This window comes from Microcaecilia unicolor, chromosome 10 (assembly GCF_901765095.1).
Source record: "Microcaecilia unicolor chromosome 10, aMicUni1.1, whole genome shotgun sequence".
In the NCBI taxonomy this organism is placed as follows: Eukaryota; Metazoa; Chordata; class Amphibia; order Gymnophiona; family Siphonopidae; genus Microcaecilia; species Microcaecilia unicolor.
In genome coordinates, this window is record NC_044040.1 from 140,366,167 (window position 1) to 140,386,579 (window position 20,413).

At 43.7% G+C, this 20,413-nt stretch overlaps 1 protein-coding gene across 1 annotated transcript in view; it reads right to left on the minus strand.

Moving 5' to 3' along the window:
* The window catches only part of AGXT (alanine--glyoxylate and serine--pyruvate aminotransferase), an 88,449-nt gene that overhangs the window by 44,706 nt on the left and 23,330 nt on the right, over positions 1-20,413 (minus strand). The window contains 1 exon segment of the mRNA XM_030215881.1: positions 19,835-19,896. Coding sequence (XP_030071741.1) covers positions 19,835-19,896 — 62 coding nt within the window.

Genomic DNA, 20,413 nt, shown 5'->3' on the forward strand with positions numbered 1-20,413 from the left:
TTGGTACTATAAATGTGTTGTGGGTTTTTTTTTTTAATGGGAACCTATGCACTAACATCTTTTTTGGCTACTTGGGGTTGGGGATCTCTGTGTTGCCTCTCTGGTTTGATGAGTTACAGAGTAATAGGGGAATTTGAAAGTACTGAATCTTTTCTTAATATTTTTCCTTTATTCTCCTTTGTTATGAGAATTGGAACTACTAATTGTAGTGGACTTGAACTGAATAATTTCTGTGGAGAGGGGGTTTCATGATAGCATTGTGCTCATTATTTCAATCAGTTTTTCTGTACAAGTTTAGCTTCATTTGTGTTTGAAATTTCATAAATAACAATTTTCTAAAAATTGAATAATTGTATCAATGGGTGGAGCTAGGGTGGGGGCATGGCTAGGGGTGGGACTAGGATGGGGCCCCACCAACTTGGTCTGCACAGGGCCCCGCACTTGCTAAGACCGGCCCTGAAGATGGACATCCATCTTTTGTTTCGGTAATATGGTCAGGGACATCCAAATCCTTAGATTTGGTCATCCCTAGACTTGGTTGTTTCTGATTTTCAGTGATAATGGTGCACTGGTCCCCCTGACATGCCAGGACACCAACTGGGCACCCTAGGGGGAACTGCAGTGGACTTCATAAATTGCTCCCAGGTACATAGCTCCCTTACCGTGTGTGCTGAGCCCCCCCCTCCCCCGAAAAACCCACTACCCCTGTCAAGGACCTGAGTATGACATCTGAGCAGTGGCGTAGCCAGGAGGCAATTTTTGGGTGGGCCAACAGGTTGGATGGGTGGGCACTAGAGTTGCCAACTTTTTTGAAAGAGAAAAAACAGCAACCTGATGCACTCATACTCTGTCCCTACCCCACTCCCCATAACTTCAATGAGGGTTGCAGTGCAGGCTTCAGTGGCTGCAGGCCAATTGAGAGCTAAGGGAAGTACAATAGACTGCACTATTCAGCCCCAGTGAGCCACACATTCTGCATCCAGAGAACCTCCTGGCTCTCCGCCAACAATGGATACAGAGCACAGCAAGGACAATTCTCCATAAAACTCATCATACAAAGAAATTTTGTTTTCTAGTGTAATCTCAATTGCAGACATATTATAAATTAACTTTAAATAAAATCTATAAAACAAAAGTCACTCAGAACCTAGAGCAAATCTACCATGCCAACACTAACTTCCAAAAACAAAGATCCTAACTATGAAAAAGAAGTGCCTTAAATATTATAGTAGGGCCCTAAAATACAAATACATTTATCAGGAAAGCTGAACAAGCCAAATTACTACAGAATGCTACATGGAAACTTCATGCTAACAGAATACCTCAGTCACACACACAAGACACAAATGCCAAATACAGAATAAGTGACCACAAACTCTAGAAATATAAATTAAATGGAAACCCCAATAAACTAGACCTTGCATGTAGTACAACACCAGAGAAACAAGAAAGAAAGGCATTTGCTCCTGTGCAAAATATAAAGATGGCACATGCCAGGGATGGTGTTAGGGGATGGAACTAGGGCAATTGTGCTTGGTTCCTTGGCCAGAGAAAGCCTGCATGCTGGAAGCTGAAGGTGCAGCCTGGTAATGGACTTTGGGGTCCTTTCCTAGATTTCTGTCCTGGACCCCCGCCATGTTTAACATCAACTTTGGCAAGATGTACATTTCAAATCCAACATGTTATATTCACAACATTGAAAATAAAATATTTTTTAATACCTTTTTGTTGTCTGGTCATTTTTTCTCAAATCATATTGGTCCCAGTCTCTGGTTTCTGCTTCCCTCTGTCTTCTCTTAACTCACTTGCCAGTGTCTCCTATTTGACATTTCTTCTTTCTTCATGTCCATCATCCATCTCCCATCTCCATTTTCCTATATTTCCTTGTCCAGTATCTCCCCTGTGTTCATATCCCCTCATCCATCATCATTCCTCTGTGCACCTATGCACCCCATGCCCAGCATATCCCTTCTGTGTTCCTATTCTCCCCCTTGTCTGGTATCTCCCCCCCCCCCTCTGTGTCCATATACCCCCCTCTCCAGTGTCCAGCATTTTATCTCTATTCCATATCCCTGTCCCCCCCCTTGTCAGGCATTACCCCTCTGTGCCCATGTGCCATCCCCATACAGCATCTCACATTTGTGTCCCTGTCCCCATGCTCCCACCTAATGCCCATCATTTCCCTTCTGTATTTGTATACTTCCCTATGTCCCCTTTCTCCACACCAATGTGTCCCTCTCCTCTCTGATCCCACCCTCAACCAGCTTCTCTTCCTCTCTTCCCTTCCCCTTATGCATCTGGCTCTTTCTCCCTGCACCTCTCTCCCTTCCCTCTAACCCCTCCCATAGGTCCAGCACCTTTCTCCCTTTGCTCCAGCCCTCCTTGCAGGTCCACATCTGTCTCCTTTCCTTTCAGCCATCATCTGCATATCCAGCACCTCTCCTTCAGCCCCCCCCCCCCCCACATGCCCAGCATCTCTCTCCCTTTCATCTAGCCCCCCCCCCTACATGTTCAGCACCTCTTTCCCTTACATCCAGCCCCCCTACATGTCCAGCACCTCTGCGTATCCAGCATATCTCCCCTTTCCCTCCCCCCTGCATATCCAGCACCTCTCCCCTTCCCTCCACTTCCCCCTGCAAATCCAAAACCTCTCACCTTCCCTCCAACCTCCCCTCTGCAAATCCAAAACCTCTCCCCTACCCTCCAACCTCTCCTCTGCAAATTCCAAACCTCTCCCCTTCCTTCCAACTTCCCCTCTGCAAATCCCAAACCTCTGCCCTTCCCTCCAACCTCCCCTCTGCAAATCCCAACCTCTCCCCTTCCTTCCAACTTCCCCTCTGCAAATCCCAAACCTCTCCCCTTCCTTCCAACCTCCCCTCTGCAAATCCCAAGCCTCTCCCCTTCCTTCCAACCTCCCCTCTGCAAATCCCAAACCTCTCCCCTTCCCTCCAACCTCCCCTCTGCAAATCCCAAACCTCTCCCCTTCCCTCCAACCTCCCCTCTGCAAATCCCAAACCTCTCTCTCTTCCCTCCAACCCTCTGCCCCTGGCAAGTCCAGCACCTTTCACCCTTCTGTTCCCTCCCCTCCCCGGGCCAGCACCCCACTGACTTCCTCACCCTCTCCCACCCCTGCAGCGCTTCTTTTAATGCTGTCAGCTGCTGTGCACAGTCTCCCACCCCCGCAGCGGCGCTTACACTTCGCTATGGCGCTGCCTGCCTGACAGCAACTCTACAGATGCGGCACCGACGTCCGACGTCCTGCTCCGGGGCCTTCCCTCTGCCGCGCTGATGTAACTTCCTGTTTACGGAGGCGGGATGTGGAAGGCCCCAGAGCAGGACGTTGGATGTCGGTGACACATCTGTATAGTTGCTGTCAGACAGGCAGCGCCATAGTGAAGTGTAAGCGCCGCCGCGGGGGTAGGAGACTGTGCACAGCAGCGCCGACAGCATTAAAAGAAGCACTGCGGCAGGGGTGGGAGAGGGTAAGGATCTTCTTCTGGGCGGGCCTGAGGCTAAACTGGGTGGGCCTGGGCCCATCCAGGCCTACCCGTAGCTACACCTCTGCATCTGAGGCTGACATACAGGCTGGCAATCAATATTTTTACAGATGTTTTTTGAGGGTGGGAGGGGGTTAATGACCACTGGGGGAGTAAGGGGAGGTTATCCCCAATTATCTCCGGTGGTCATCTGGTCAGTTCGGGCACCTTTTTGTGCCTTGGTCATAAGAAAAACATGACCAGGTAAAGACGTCCAAGTGTTCGTCAGGGACATCCTTATTTCTTTCAATTATGGGTCAAGGACGTCCTAGTGTTAGGCACACCCAAGTCCCACCTTCACTACGCATCCGACACGCCCCCTTGAACTTTGGCCGTCCCTGCGACGGAAAGCAGTTGGGGACATCCAAAATCAGCTTTCGATTATATCGATTTGGATGACCCTGTGAGAAGGACGTCCATCTTCCGATTTGTGTCGAAAGATGGGTGTCCTTCTCTTTCGAAAATAAGCCTGATAGTAAATGGCCATTTAAAAAACAAACAAGCAAAAAGATAGAAGTTTTGAGCAAAATGTCCAAAGTCAGACTTAGATGTCATATCAAAAATGCCTCTGTACATTAAAGAGACATCCAGGTCAGGATGTGTCAAATTCCAGCAGTATTTTACAAAAAGATCTGCTTGCATAGAGCCTTTTTTAAAATATATGCAGGAATGGACACGTATGTGTTGACTATCCTGCTTATAATCGAATGAGAAAAACGCCCAAGTTCCGACCTAAATCGGGAGATGGACGTTTATCTCACAAAAACGAATAAAGCGGTATAATCGAAAGCCGATTTTTGGACGTTTTCAACTGCACTCCGTCGCGGATGCGGACAAAGTTGATGGGGGCGTGTCAGAGGTGTGGCGAAGGCGGAACTGGGGCGTGGTTATCTGCCGAACAAAGATGGGCGCATTTCACCGATAATGGGAAAAAAGTATGCATTTTTAGCTAGAATTTAGGACACTTTTCCTGGACCCTGTTTTTTCACGAATAAAGCCCCAAAAAGTGCCCTAAATGACCAGATGACCACTGGAGGGAATCGGGGATGACCTCCCCTGACTCCCCCAGTGGTCACTAACCCCCTCCACCACAAAAAAATGATGTTTCACAACTTTTTATTTTCACCCTCAAATGTCATACCCAGCTCCCTGGCAGCAGTATGCAGGTCACTGGAGGAGTTGTTAGGGGGTGCAGTGGACTTCAGGCAGGTGGACCCCAGGCCCATCCCCCTACCTGTTACAATTGTGCTGCTTAATGCTTATTAGTCGTCCAACCCCCCCAAACCCACTGTACCCACATGTAGGTGCCCCCCTTCACCCCTTAGGGCTATAGTAATGGTGTAGACTTGTGGGCAGTGGGTTTTGATGGGGATTTGGGGGGGCTCAACACACAAGGGAAGAGTGCTATGCACCTGGGAGCTCTTTTACCTGTTTTTTTGGTTTTGTAAAAGTGCCCCCTAGGGTGCCCGGTTGATGTCCTGGCATGTGAGGGGGACCAGTGCACTACGAATCCTGGCCCCTCCCACGAATAAATGTCTTGGATTTATTCGTTTTTGAGCTGGGCGCTTTCATTTTCCATTATCGCTGAAAAACAAAAACGCCCAGCTCACACATTGTTGAATAAAACATGGGCGTCTATTTTTTCCCAAAATACGGTTCGGTCCGCCCCTTCACGGACCCGTTCTCGGAGATAAACGCCCATGGAGATAGGCGTTTTCGTTCAATTATGCCCCTCCATGTGCAACAGCAGCTCCCATTTTACAAATGTCAACATCTAACATATCAACAAGACCAGCACATACATATGTATGTTCATATTCAGGCCTAGGGTGATGATGGGGTGATCATGATGCCTTTAATTATCAAATTCAAAGGGAGAAGCTAAGAATCTGAAAGTTAGTTGAGGGGTACACAAACTGAAGTTTCACCTTGGGGCTCATTTTCAAAGCACTTAGACTCTCAAAATTCTAAAGGTTACTCATTTTCGAAAGAGAAAAACATCTAAAAAGTGACATAAAGCAGCATTTGGATATTTTTTCCACAAAAACGTCCAAATTGATATTTTCAAAAACAATTTTTAGATGTTTTACTATGAAGTCTGTCAGAAGTGCGTTCAAAACACAAGGGCTTGTGTCAGGGGTGTGGTAAGGGTGGAACTTGGGTGTTCCTAAGACTTGGACGTTTTTCAGCCATAATGGAACAAAACAAACCCGTCCAGGACTAAAACTAAGACCTATTTTTATAATAAATAAGGCACAAAAGTGTGCCCTAAATGATCAGATGACCACTGGAGGAAATCAAGGGTAACCCCTCAATACCTCCTGAGAGGTCACTGACCTCCTCATTCTCCCAAAAATGTGAATAAAAATATGACTTAACAGCCTCTATGACAGCCTCAGATGTTACAGCCAGGTCTATTAGAACAGCATGCAGGTCCCTGGAGTACTGTAGTAGTCAGTGCAATTGCACCATAGCATGGGGGACTCAGGTCCCTATCTCTCTCTACCTGCCATATTTGTGGTAGAAACTGTGAGCCCTACAAAACTCACCAGAAACCCACTGTACCCACATATAGGTGACCCCTTCACCCATAAGGGTTATTGTTGTGGTGTACAGTTGTGGGCAGTATGTTTTGGGGGGCTCAGCAGACATAACAAGGGAGCAATGGTGAGATGTGTACCTGGAAGCATGTTTTTGAAGTCCACTGCAGTGCCCCCTAGGGTGCCCCATTTATCACCTGGGATGTCTGGGGAACTAGTCTACTAAAAATGCTGGCCACTCCTACATCCATCCTAATGACTTGATTTTCTACGTTTTTCACTTGAACTTTTTTTTTCCAAAATGGACCAAAAAACAAAACATCCAAAGCACAAAACCTTGTTAGAAACAGTATTATTGAAAACAAAAGATAGATGTTTTTCTTTTTCGACAATTACCTTATTTTCTATTCAGATTTTGGACATTTTTTGCAAAACGTCCAAAGTTGGACTTAAACGTTATATCGAAAATGCCCCTCCATGTAACTTTCTAAGTCTAAGTGCTTTGAAAATATGCCTCCTCATATCCTTGCACCAACCCTGGCCATGTGGTGGGAAAGAAGGGGGGATATATATACAGTACATACAAGTACGTAAGAGAGAGGCAATATTGTGGAAGGGGATTAAAAAATAAACACATTGTAGGTGGGAGAGTGAAGAAATAGAAAGGAGATATGTTGAGAGGGAGTAAGCGGGTGAGAAGACACAGGGAAGATGGTAGGGACAGAAAATCTGGGAGATATCTGAAGGAGACTGAAAGAGTAGAATTCTCTATTCCTTGAAACTAGGAGTGAAGAAGCTGTGGATAGGAGAAGAGAGAGGCTGAGGATTTGGAAAGGAATGGGAGCAGGAATATATTGCTTTTGTGAAGAGAAGAAAACAGGCAGGAGACAAGTTATATTTGAGGTGGATAGAGCAGAAAGGAAAAAAATGAAAAGCAATAGAAAATATAAAAGATGGAAAAAGAAGCTTTAAAAAGAAATATAATGAAAAATGGCACACATAAAAATAGATGAAATCTGATTTAGTTTTTAAAACATAACTATAAAAATTGAGTGCTTTCATATGAAAATGTTTTTATGTTTCAACTTTTTAAAGAAAATTCAGAGTCACAGCTAACAATAGCAGTATAAAAGTGCAAACTATAAGGTATACATGACAAACCAAAGGCCCTGTTTACTAATGTACTAATGTGCACTAGCATTTTTAGTGTGTGCTAACGCTAGAGACACTGATAGGAATATATGGGTGTTTTCAGTGTTAGCGCTCGCTAAAAACACTAGCGCGTCTACAATGCAGCTTAGTAAACAGAGCCCTAAGAAACCATCTGTCATCATAAAAGTTTTAGAAATATACTCCTCCCCCACACCAAAACCACCTACTCCCTCCCCCATTAAGAACCCACAAACCCAGATCACGCAATAAGGAAAAATAAACATACAACCCCTACCCCAACAAAGTCCAAAACATAGATCCAAGAAGCCTTTACTCCTATAGTCTCCTGAACTGTCATAAAGAGGAAGATCCCAGAATCCACCCCAACCTCCCCCCTTCCCCTCCCGCAGCACCCGATGTCCCAACTGGTTTAGCAAAAGACTAAGTCCAAAAGGGGGCAGAACTTTAATATAAGGGTTCCAGAGATGAAAGAAGCGCTGAGTGCATTTAGGGGACTTCATAGCATCCCTAGCCTCCCAGAGTGCCAGCTGATGTAATTGGTTTCTCCAGCTCCAAAAGGAGGAGGATTTGGTGAAACCCAGGCCCGCATAGTACATTTAAGCCCAACAAGCCTCACTCTCTGGAAAAGGAGCAACCTCTCTCTTTCTCCTAGCACACCTGAGCCCAACATTCCCAAAAGCCACACAGATAGCCGCTGTGGAGCCAGCATAGACAAAGAGTGAGTACAGAACTGCAGCAAAGCAGCCCAGAGCAGCTGAATCTTGGGGCAACTCCAGAGAGAATGGAAAAAGGAACCCTCCCCAGCTTTACACTTCATGCAAAGAGCAGAAGGCACCAACCCCACATAGAACAGTTGCAATTAGGAGAGATAGGTCCTGTGCAAGATTCTATAATGGGTTTCCAGCAAAGCAGTAGTAGCAACCACCTGGAGAGCACAGTGCAACGCAGAAAGAACATCCCAACCTCCCAATGAAATACCCAGGTCTTGTTCTTGTCTGCCCCACACCACCCCCAGGTCCTTAACCGCTAGCTTACCACTCTATGGATACCCAAAATAGACAACCGTTCATCCAGAACTGAAGCAAAAAAAGTATGCAAACGCTGCCCCACCTGAAGACCCAAAGCCTCACCGGGAAGACCATTAATGCAATGCTTCAGTTGGCAATAATCAAACAAATCTCCTCACTCTCACGTCTCCTCACTAATGAGCTCAGGAAGGAACTTTAAAAACTCATTCCATGCAAGCCAAACCGTATTATCAAAAGAAAAGATGGCCAGCCATCTTTTTCGATAATACGGTTCCAGCCAGCTGTTTGCGGCGCTGCCACAATAGATTGCCGGCAATCTATTTCGCCGGCGCCGTTCGATTATTCCCCTCTCTGTGTCCTTCTCCCTCCTTGTCCAGCATTTACTATATCCTTCTCTCTCCCCATATTAACCTTCTTCCCCATCTCTTTCAGCGCTCCCCATCCTCCTTAGGGCCACATATCTCCCTGGCCTGCTCCCACGGTCCATCCTCTGGCAGCTCCAAGGAGGTTTTAATAGACAGGAGACCAAGTGACGTCAAAATGTTAAAACCAATTACGCCAGTCTCAGTTTCCCCTTCCCCGCGCAGCTGTCATCGCTACATTTTCAAAAGAAAGCAAGCAAAACCTATGAGTTGCTGCAGCACGTTGTCACTCTTTATTATTTGTAGCATTTGTATTAATCTCACTTATATTTTCAAACATGTCGATTTCTGCAGTATACGGATGTACACAGAAGTATAATAACAATAACTTTCATAGGAAGAGTAGTAATTTATATAAATCGTAATCAGTGTGTGGAGGGGCTGGTTATAGGGACATTCTAGCATGTGTTATATGTAAGCCACACTGAATCCGACTTTGCTTGGATAATGTGTGATATAAATGTAAAAAAAAAATCCTTTATCCTCCATGACACTGCCTATCCTGCTGGATAGTGATGGCACAAGGAAAGCAAGTTTGGTCCAGTGAAGACTAACTCAAAATAATTTGTTCCTTAGCTGGGCCCTAGTATTAGCATATTAAAAATGCAACCATACCATGCCTCTGTGGCTATGTTCCACTAATGTTAAACAATGAATTGGATTTCTTGAAAGGATTATATAAATGTAGGATGCATGACTAGGGACACAAACATATACTTATTTATCCAATATCACAATTCTTCATGTACTGCCACAAAACAACTTTTTTTTTTAGGGTGGATTGTGTTCCTTTTATTATCAACCAGATAGAGATAAGATTTTTCAGTTTTGGCACAGTATAAGTCATCATAAGAACAAAATATAAGACTGCATTAGGGGCTTATTGCTCATTTATGTTTAAACAAAAGAGATCTGCATGAAACAAAATATTTAATTTTATTTTGACTTATAAAATCACATGCCCCTGAAACATGTTCAAAAAACAGAATAATCCATTTGTGTATCTAAAAGGTAAACTTCTACAACACAGATGAAGATGTGATTCCATGTGCCCCAATGAAAGGAGAGTTTAATTCTACTTCCATTTAATTTCAGTATATTCTATCATCTGAAACAGCTTTAGCATTTTTACAGATGGACCAACAATAAAGAACGACAATGTGTATGCAGCAGACTGTAAGTTTGCTTGCTTTGAACATCAACAACGGCTGCACGCGGGGGGGGGGGGGGGGGGGGGGGGGGGGGGAGTGGAAACAGATTACCAAAATTGACTTCACCCTCTCTTCTGCTCATCTCTCCCATCCCGTCCGCGTGGTCACTTTTTACATCCCTGAAGCCTTCTCCGACTCCCTCCTGTGCAGCACCGGCAATTCGATTCACAGTCAGCCTTCTGCCAGCGTCGGGGCCTCTCTCTCCTCAGGCGTGTCCCACCTATGCGGAAAACAGGAAGTTGCAATAGAGTAGGTGGGACGCGCCTGAAGAGAGAGAGGCCCCAACGCTGGCAGAAGGCTGACTGTGAATCGAATCGCCGGTGCTGCACAGGAGGGAAATGGAGGAAGGCTTCAGGGATGCAAAAAGTGACCATGCGGACGAGACGGGAGAGACAGGCTAAAGAGGACTCGGGAGGGAGGAAGCAGAAAAAAATATTTATTGCCACGAGGTGCATAGGCGCTATTTTTTCAAAACAGCTGTTTAGGGGAGTGACCACTCCCCCTGCACCCCACATAGCTACACCACTGATCCTGAGCCAACCACAAAGGGAATCTCCACTGTGGGGGCCACCCCTTATCCAGACCCACATGCCATTCCATCCAACAAATGCATGATTGGAGACCTTATATAGACCTATCTCCACCTGGAACAACAAGGTGTCAGAGATGAGGAGTTAATCAATGTAAGACTGGGAAGAATGCGCCCGAGATAAGTGATAAACATCAAGCATATTAGTCAAATGACACAAATGCAGCAGACCCCGCAGAAGCAGAAAACCTGCAAGGGAATCCGTGGGACCGTTAGAAGGAGAAAAAGGGAAACTCAGGGAGGACAAGACCACAGCAGAGAAATTGAATGAATTATTTGCTTCAGTCTTAACAGAGGAAGATGTAAGAGATCTACCCATACCAGAAATGGTTTTCAAGGGTGATGATGCAGAGGAACTGAAAGAAATCTCGGTGAACCTGGAAGACGTACTGAGCCAAATCAACAAATTAAAGAGTAGTGAATCACCTGGAGCGGATGACATACATCCAAGGGTACTGAAGAACTCAAGCATGAATTGCTGATCTGCTGTTAGAAATATGTAATCTGTCATTAAAATTGTCCATAGTTCCTGGAGATTTTTAAAAAGGGTTCCAGGGGTGACCCAGGAAATTACAGACTGGTAAGCCTGACATCAGGGCCAGGAAAATATTAGAAACTATTATAATGAATAAAATAATGGAAAACATAAATAAATATAGTCAGAGCCAGCATGGGTTCAGCCAAGGGAAGTTTTTTCTCAACAATCTGCTTCATTTTTTTTGAAGGCGTGAATAAACGTGGATAAAGGAGAGCCGGTTGATGTAGTACATCTAGATTTTCAGAAAGCTTTTGACAAAGAACGTAAGAACATAAGAGTATCCATACTGGGTCAAACCAGTGGTCCATCTAGCCCAGTATCCTGTTTCCAACAGTGGCCAAGCCAGGTCACAAGTACCTGGCAAAAACTCAGTTAACAGCAACATTCCATGCTACCAATCCTGGGGCAAGCAGTTGCTTTCCAATGTTGTCTCCATTGCAGACAATTCCTCCAGGAATTTGTCCAAACCTTTTTTTAAACCCAGATATGCTAACCACTGTTACACATCCTCTGGAAAAGAGTTCTAGAACTTAACTATTCGTTAAGTGAAACATTTTACATAGCGCTGTCTTATACCTGAAAAGAACAGAAAACATAACATCTTGTTTGCTTTTTGGCCACCGCTGCACACTGAGCAGAAGATTTCAGTGTATTATCTACGACAATACCTAGATCTTTTTCTTGAGTCCCCCCAAGGTGGACCCTAGCATTAGGTAACTGTGATTCGGATTATTTTTTCCAATGTGCATCACCTTGCATTTGTCCACATTAAATTTAATCTGCCATTTGGATGCCCAGTCTTCCAATTTCCTAAGGTATAAGGTAGATGATAAATATGATTGAAAATACTATAATGTCTCTGAATCGCTCACCTGAAGTATAGTTCTGGTCACCATATCTCAAAAAGATATAGCAGAAGTAGAAAAGGTTCAAAGAAGAGAGACTTTTGGTACTTGTGACCTGGCTTGGTCACTGTTAGAAACAGGATACTGGACTAGATGGACCATTGGTCTGACCCAGTATGGCTATTCTTATGTCTAAGATGCTCATTATGAGGGTTATAGGATTTATCTAGCCTGGGTCCACCTGACTGAAGTGCACTGCGGTACCCACTAAAAGTGCTCCAGGGACCTGCATACACGCAGGCCTCTAGGACTTGTTGCTGCTATATAACATTGGCACACCAGTTGACATCTGAAGACTAATATCTCCGAAAACATCCTTTATTGGAATAAGCACGCTTACTCACAGTTAACTGCAGATCAGAGGTTGTGCCCCACTGGCAACGAGTCTCCCTGGTACTGAGATTAGCAGTAGGTCAGAGCTGGCAGAATGGTGTACAATGCCCTCTTTCAGCCACATTCAAGGTAAGAACTAAGTTCTGTAACGTGGCTAACACGTGAAAGGGATCTAAAACTGGCTTACAAAAATGGCCACTATCTCATGGACTACCAGAAACAAAACATGGCACGCTCTGACCCAGCAGAGGGAAAAGCACCATGGGAGTAGATCCTACCAACTACCAACATTGTGAGCATTTGCCACAAGCTAGTGGAATCACGGAGCCCGATACCCTACACCCACCACAATGCATTGCTGATGTGACTCTGCAGTGCCCTTAATAGAAAAGGTGTCACACTCACCCGAGAGCCACATCAGAACCAGAGAAAGGCTGTCAGAGGATAGAACACATTCTGCTGTCATGGAGGTGGTGGGTACGGCATTTGAGGCTGGCATACAGGCTGGAAAAAAAGTTTGTAAAGTGGGGGTTTTTTGGTGGGAGGGGGTTAGTGACCACTGGGAGAGTCTGGGGACGTCATCCCTGATTCCCTCCAGTGGTCATCTGGTCAGTTGGGGCACTTTTTTGGGACTTGTTCGTGAAAAAAAAGGGTCCAAAAAAGTGACCCAAAATCGCGGTAAAAACGCCTTTTTTTCAATTATCAGCTAAAGACGCCCATCTCTCCTCAACCGATAACCACGCCCCAGTTCCACCTTCGCCACGCCTCCAACACGCCCCCGTCAACTTTACCCATTTCTGCGACGGATTGCAGTTGGAAACGCCCAAAATCGGCTTTCGATTATACCGATTTGGGCGCCAACGGGAGAAAGACGCCCATCTCCCGATTTGGGTCGCAATATAGGCGTTTTTCTCTTTCGATTATAAGCAGGATAGTCTACCCCCTCATCATCCCCCACAATCAGAAACACAGATAAAACCTCCACCACACAAACAGATACACACCTCTCCTTGAACCCACCATACACACAACCCCACCACAAAAAACACCAACTATCCCCCACCCCATTCCCCCGCACCCCCTTATACCAAGAACCCTCCTGCCACTAAACTCAATATAGAAGCTAATCAAGTAACCTAAGAACACATAGGCAACAAGTAATAACAACAAACAGAAAAACTGTTGATGAGCTCTGGAAGCAACAGCAAGCGGGCAACCCACCAAAGAACCCAGCAATCCACTGCAGTGTCTCCGCAATGGGCCCCAGCATGCCGATACATTCCAAAGGCTACAGACTGCTGTCCTGAGATTGAAAGTGACAGCAGCAGGTAACACCTAGGGCGGGGCCCTCATACAACTTCTAGCAAAGCTGCTATCTTGTAGTCCCACAAGGCCCCCCACCATCAACAGGCAAGCGGGGTTCAACTCCCAGCTGGGCCCCACTTAGATGAAACAGAGAGATGGAAAATGAAAAAACAGGGGATGTCCCACTGAAAACCCAAATCAAACCAAAAAACCAAATGGGAGCACAAACTCCACTGGTGCTGGTGGACCAAAGCATCTTCACAGTAGTTTTTCCACAAAGCTTGAAGGTCATGCAGGTCCGTGAAAAAGTCTTATTATCATGGGTCATCCTGCCTTTGCTGGGTATAACAGCGCAAATCACACTCCCTTGTCAAATAGGATTTTGTAGTGCTGCCCATTGTTTGCGCTGCTTGGAGACCTGAGCTGAATAGTTCTGAAATAAAAGCACTTTGGACCCCTTGTATTCCACCTGCCAGCGGGATCGATAGGCCTATGAGAGTCTGTCCTTCTCAGCATTGTTAAGCACTTTTGCCATCACTGGTGTCGGGCAATGTGCTCCCTCCCGGAGGGCACCCACTCGGTTCACGCGCTCCACACACATGGCTGCACCTGGAAAATTGAGAGGGGAGCCAGTGCTCAACAAAGTCCCACGGTTCCTAATCAGCAACCGAGTCAGGCAGACCACATATGAAAATGTTTTGGGTGAGTGTATTAAATAATATAAAACAAATGGAACATTATAAATATTTTCCACAGAATCTCAGTAAAAGCAGAAACTAGAGGCTACCCCATGCCACAAATAACAAGCAAAAATAGAAGCAGGGGGATGCAAATGAACTTGCTGACCAAAATAGAACAGAAAATTAACATGATACAAAAATTCTAAATTAAATCAATATTACAAATAAAAGATTGCCCCAATTCAGTGAATTCCCTGTATCCAATGTATGCTGCATATCAATACATTAAAATCAGTCTAAAGATGCTGTCTGTAAAATTGCACAGGATGTAGCCCATGCACAAATGTCATCACATCTGGACCACTGTAACTTATAAAGCCTCCTAAGTTTGAAAAGCTTTTAAAAGAAATTCCTTTGTCAGTGAAGGGTCTAGATATAGACAACACGTTTATGATTATAGATCACAGTCTTGTATCCCCATCAATCATCTTGAAATGTATAACTGGACAATGAAAGATCCCATGAAAACAATACTAAAACACAGAAGACAAAGCAAGTCACTCCCTCACAAAGATACAGATACACAGTGTACTGTAAGAGAATAATAATTGACTTTATTCTTTTTTTCAGGTTTGTTTGCATGTGTGACAGAGAGGTTTTGAAAACTCCCCTTTACTTTTCTTATTCTCATAAGTATATTAGTGTTGCTATACTGGGACAGACCGAAGGTCCATCAAGCCATTATCCTGTTTCCAACAGTGGCCATCCAGGTTACAGTACCTGCAAGTCCCAATCAGTACATTTTATTGCTGCTTATCCTAGAAATAAGCAGTAAAGTTTCCCCAAGTCCATCTTAAAAATGGCTTATGGAATTTTCTTTTAGGAAGCAATCCGAATCTTTTTGAAAAACTGCTAAGCTAACTGCTTTTACCACATTTTCTGGCAATGAATTCCAGCGTTTAATTACACGTTGAGTAAAGAAATATTTTCTTGGATTTGTTTTAAATTTACTACTTTGTAGCTTCATTGTGTGCTCCCTAGTCCTAGTATTTTGAAAAGAGTAAACAGCAATTCATGTCTACCCATTCCACTCCACTCATTATTTTATAGACCTCTATCATATCTCCCCTCAGCCATCTTTTCTCGCAAGCTGGAGTCCTAGACGCTTTTCCTTTCCTTATAGGAAGTAGTCCCATTCTCTTTATTTCATTTATTTATTTATATTTATTTGTTACATTTGTACCCCACATTTTCCCACCTATTGCAGGCTCAATGTGGGCTTACATAGTACCGTAATGGCGTTCACAGCAGTCGGTTGATAACAAATACATAGGTTGTATTGTGGTCAAATGAGTAGGTGTGTGTCAGGCACCGTGAAGGTCATATGGAATGAGCATTGTATATTGTCAGTACGATCATTGGTGTCATACGTGTGGATTTACATTGGACTCGGTGAGGTAAACCTTTTTGAAGAGGCTGGTTTTTAGCGATTTTCTGAAGTTTAGGTGGTTATTGATTGTTTTTAACAGCTTTCGAGAGTCCATTCCATAATTGTGGTGCTTACGTAGAGAAGGTGATGCGTAAGTTGTTTTGTATTTAAGACCTTTGGCAATTTGGGGTAATGTAAGTTTAGGTATGATCATGGTGATCCAATTCTGTTTCTGGTTGGTAGATCTATGAGGTCTGTCATGTACCCTGGACTACGCCGTAGATAATTTTGTGGACAAAGGTGCATATTTTGAAGATGATACTTCTTTGATTAGGAGCCAAGTGCAGCTTTTCTCGAAGGGGTTTAGCAACGTTCGAATTGTGATTTACCAAATATCAGCCTGGCAGCTGTGTTTTGGGCGGCTGGAGTTTTTTTGCGAGTTGTTCTTTACATCCCGCATAGATTGCGATGCAGTAATCTGCATGGCTTAGGACCATTGATTGTATTAGGTTTTCGAAAGATTTCCCTTGGGAGAAAGGTTTTATTCGTATAAGTTTCCACATTGAGTAGAACATTTTCTTTATTACGAAGTTTACTTGGCTTTCAAGGGTAGGTTGTGGTCAATTGTGATGCCGAGTATTTTAGGCTGTCTGAGGTAGGGAGGGTGTGTTCTGGGGGTATTTATGGTTGTGGGTTTGTACTTATTATGTTGAGATGAGAGGATAAGGCAGTGTGTTTTTCAGTGTTCAGTTTCAGTTGGAATGAGTTTGCCCAGGAGTTCATGATTTCAGGCCATCATTGATTTCATTGGTTATTTCTGTCAGGTCATGACTGAAGGGGATGTAGATAGTGACGTTGTCTGCATAGATGAACGGGTTGAGGCCTCGGTTGGATAGGGACTTTGCCAGTGGGATCATCATCATGTTGAAGAGTATTGGTGATAATGGTGATCCTTGAGGAACTCCACAGGTAGCTTTCCATGGTGATGATATGTTTGAGTTTGATTTTACTTGGTAAGTTCTGGTGGTTAGAAAACCCTTTATCCAGTTAAGTACATTTCTATCAATCCCAAAATGGCCAAGGAGTCGAATGCGCTCGACATATCGAATTGGAGGAGAAGTATACTTTACCTGTGGCTATTTCTAGCTTGAATTTGGCCAGAGTGTGACTAGGACAGTTTCGGTACTGTGGTGGGGGGGCAGAACCTGACTGTGAGTTGTGTATTATTCAGAACTGTGTCCATATATTCCATAAGCTGTTTGGTCACCAAGCTCTCCATCAGTTAACCTACTAATGGTATAGATGCAACTTGGGCGGTAATTGGTTAGGTCGTTTGTGTTTTCATTTTCATACGCTCTTCTCTGTACCTTTCTCCTTTTCTGTACCTTTTCTAATTCCACTATATCTTTTTGAGATGTGGTGACCAGAATTGCACACAGTATTCAAGGTGCGGTAGCACCATGGAGTGGTACAAAGGCCATTATAACGTCCTCATTTTTGTTTTCCGTTCCTTTCCTAATAATACCTAACATTCTATTTGCTTTCTTAGCCGCCACTGGCACACTGAGCAGGGGGTTTCAACGTATCACCAGCAATAGGGTTACCTTATGGCTTCAGAAAAAGAAGGGCACATTGATCCAGTCCGGGTTTTGCTTCCATGGAAATAAAACCCAGACTGGCTCAATCGGTCCTCCTTTTTCTGGGAGCCATATGGTAACCCTAACCAACGATGACACCTAGATCCTTTTCCTGGTTGGTAACTCCTAATGTGGAACCTTCAAGACGGAGTTCTAATTCCTTTCTTTAAAATTGTGGTATTTTGTTTTTAGTGATTGTAAACCACTCTAATTGTATGAAGGGTTGTATATCAAGATTAAATAAACTAAACTAAACTAAGTAGCACACCTTGTCCTCTCACCTGACCTTAGGCCTTCTTGGCTTGTTGATAAACACAGTAAAAGTTGGAATGGCTGTAATTGCTATGCAACATAAGTACATAAGTATTGCCACACTGGGACAGACCAAAGGTCCATCAAGCCCAGCATCCTGTTTCCACAATGGCCAAACTAGGTCACAAATGCCTGGCAAGATCCTGAAAACGTTCAATACATTTTATGCTGCTTATCCCAGAAATAGCAGTGGATTTCCCCAAGTCAATTTAATAATGTCTATGGACTTTTCTTTAGGAAGCCGTCGAGATCTTTTTAAACCCCGCTAAGCTAACTGCCTTTACCACATCTCTGGCAAATTCACCCTAGAGTGCACAGACATCACAGACAAAACACACCCATACCTCTTCTCCCTGTGCGCCTGTTCCTTCCCCTAAACATTTACATGTAGACTAAATCCTGCTGATGTTAGACTCCTGCTATTTGGAATGACCTCATTCAGTGAATAAATTTTCGGGGAGTTAGGTTTAAAGTTATTTGAATAATTCTTTTCAATATCTAGCTGTAAAAGTTTGGAATGATATTCCTTATCAGATTAGATCTATCTCATCCTACTTCTTATTTAGAAAATAGTTGAAGGCTCTTCTGTTTTCAGATATAGGTTCAGTTTAATGTAGTCTGTTCTACTTTAGTATGTTATCTTGTAATTCCATCTGATTGAGATGCTTCTTTTTGTAATCCGCAATGAATCATTTGAAGATATGGTGCAATGTAAGCTATGAATAGCATAAATAGACTCTGCATTTCTAGAGTCACTGTAGTTAACTAAATTATCTCTATATAAGATTGATAAGCAATCTCTTTACTATGCTTTAGTGATTTTTTACCTCACCAAATGCTGCTTCCATATATGTGATATGTGGGAGTAATTATCCTAATGACCCTTCCTAAAGCCAAGCAATCACTGGTGGAATAGAAGCATCAAATTCCATTGGAAGGGCCCCTAAGATTGGGAACTCATTTCTCCCTGCATGAAGGATAAACCAGGGCTTGTTTTAAGAGTGCTCTAAAAACTTATCTTCAGAAATTTTAGAACAAGGCCAGTGCTGGGCAGACTTCTACAGTCTATGCCCTTAAAAAGCAAGGATAAATCAAGATCAGGTGTAAATAGATGTATCATTTCATACTGTAATGTAATAAGTTTATCTGTTTAGCAGACTGGATGGACTATACCGGTCTTTATCTACCACCATCAACTGTTTATATATATATATAGAGAGAGAGAGAGAGGCTTGAAGTCTAAGAATATATCTCAGCTAACTAATTTTACACCTTAAAACTTGTAATCTTAATTTCTATTTGAGTTGGCCTGAAATGGTAATCGCAACTGCCCTCCCTTCATTCCTCATCATCCCTACCACCCTTTCCTTCTCTTATTATCCTTTTAATAAGTGTTACAAGTTGTAAACCACTCTGTTGTCCTGCATGCCCTGAAAGGCAGTGTATTGAGAATTAGACTAAACCTAAATGAAACATTCTTTACCCTTCTTTTGGATACCAGGGCTCAGGGAATGTGGATCCTTGGTCCAAAGAGGCTGAGGCTTGTAAGAAAATGTGACCTCAGGCTGGGATCTGTAAGTCACAGATTCCAGGAGTTTGGATGGGTTGAAGGAGCAACATGCAGGATGATGGGTCAGTGAGGAGAATGCAGGTGAAATTGCTGGCAGAAGAGAAGGAATCTACTGAGGCGAGAGCCCAGTAGAAAAGTCAGTATTAGATTCTGGCAGCTGGCATCCATCCAAAAGACAAAAGAAGGCAACTGTACTATTATCTAACCCTGGAGACCACCAAACCTGTGGAACAAGACACTCTTTGTATTCAGCTACTTTGGTTCATGTTCTATAGAACTGTATCCTGATTTTTGACTGTCAGTTTTTGTTTGAGATACTCTGAATAACCTGTCCAGTAGTGTTTTTAATGTTTAAGAGCACAAGTGTGGACATTGGACTTATTTGCAATGCTTGTCAAAATTTGGACATGCAAGTGAGAAGAGCATTACTCAGAACTAGGGCCCTGTCAGTGAGCTACTCCCATGTCAGTCCAGCACAGCTCCTGGTGTAGAGAAAGATTTTATCCTTACCTCAATGCAGGTCCTGGCCACCAAGGTGTTACATGTGTTTCAACCAGAACATGCAAGGAAGCAAGGTTCTAAAATAGCATATGTCTCTGCAGCTGTCACATTCTTATCTCACACACCTTTCTACATCTTTCAGCGTGAAACTTCTCCAGGGGCTTCTCCAGGCGTCGGACATCTGCCCCTACAAATAAAGGCAAGGACAGAGAAACTCATTGGTTAGATTCAGAAGACCTGGTAAACTGTGAGTGATTAAGTTAATTAAAAGTGTATCTGTAAATAGTTTCAACATTAGATGAGCAGATGAGCTCTGAGATTCAGGCTCTCTTGAGTGGAGTGGTGCGCTGAGCATTGAAGCTAAGAAATCGAACAACAATTATCCAATAATCTCCCAATTATTCCCATTCAGTAGTGTTGAAAGGAGCTCCTATGAAAGTTGCACCATGCAGTACTACTCTAGCTGAGGAAAGAATGTGGGCAAAAATAGCTCGTAAAAAACAAAGATATGAGTGATGGGCCCCTGCATGGATGATGATGATAGTAAGTGATCTGACAGGGGAAGAAATGCAGTCCAAAAGGGGAATAAACCATTGATTCTTTATCATGCTGCATACAGAGATACTTTCTGTATCACAGTACATCAGCAGCTCCCAAATCCAGCCCTATGGAACCCACAACAGGTCTGGTTTTGAGAATGAAAA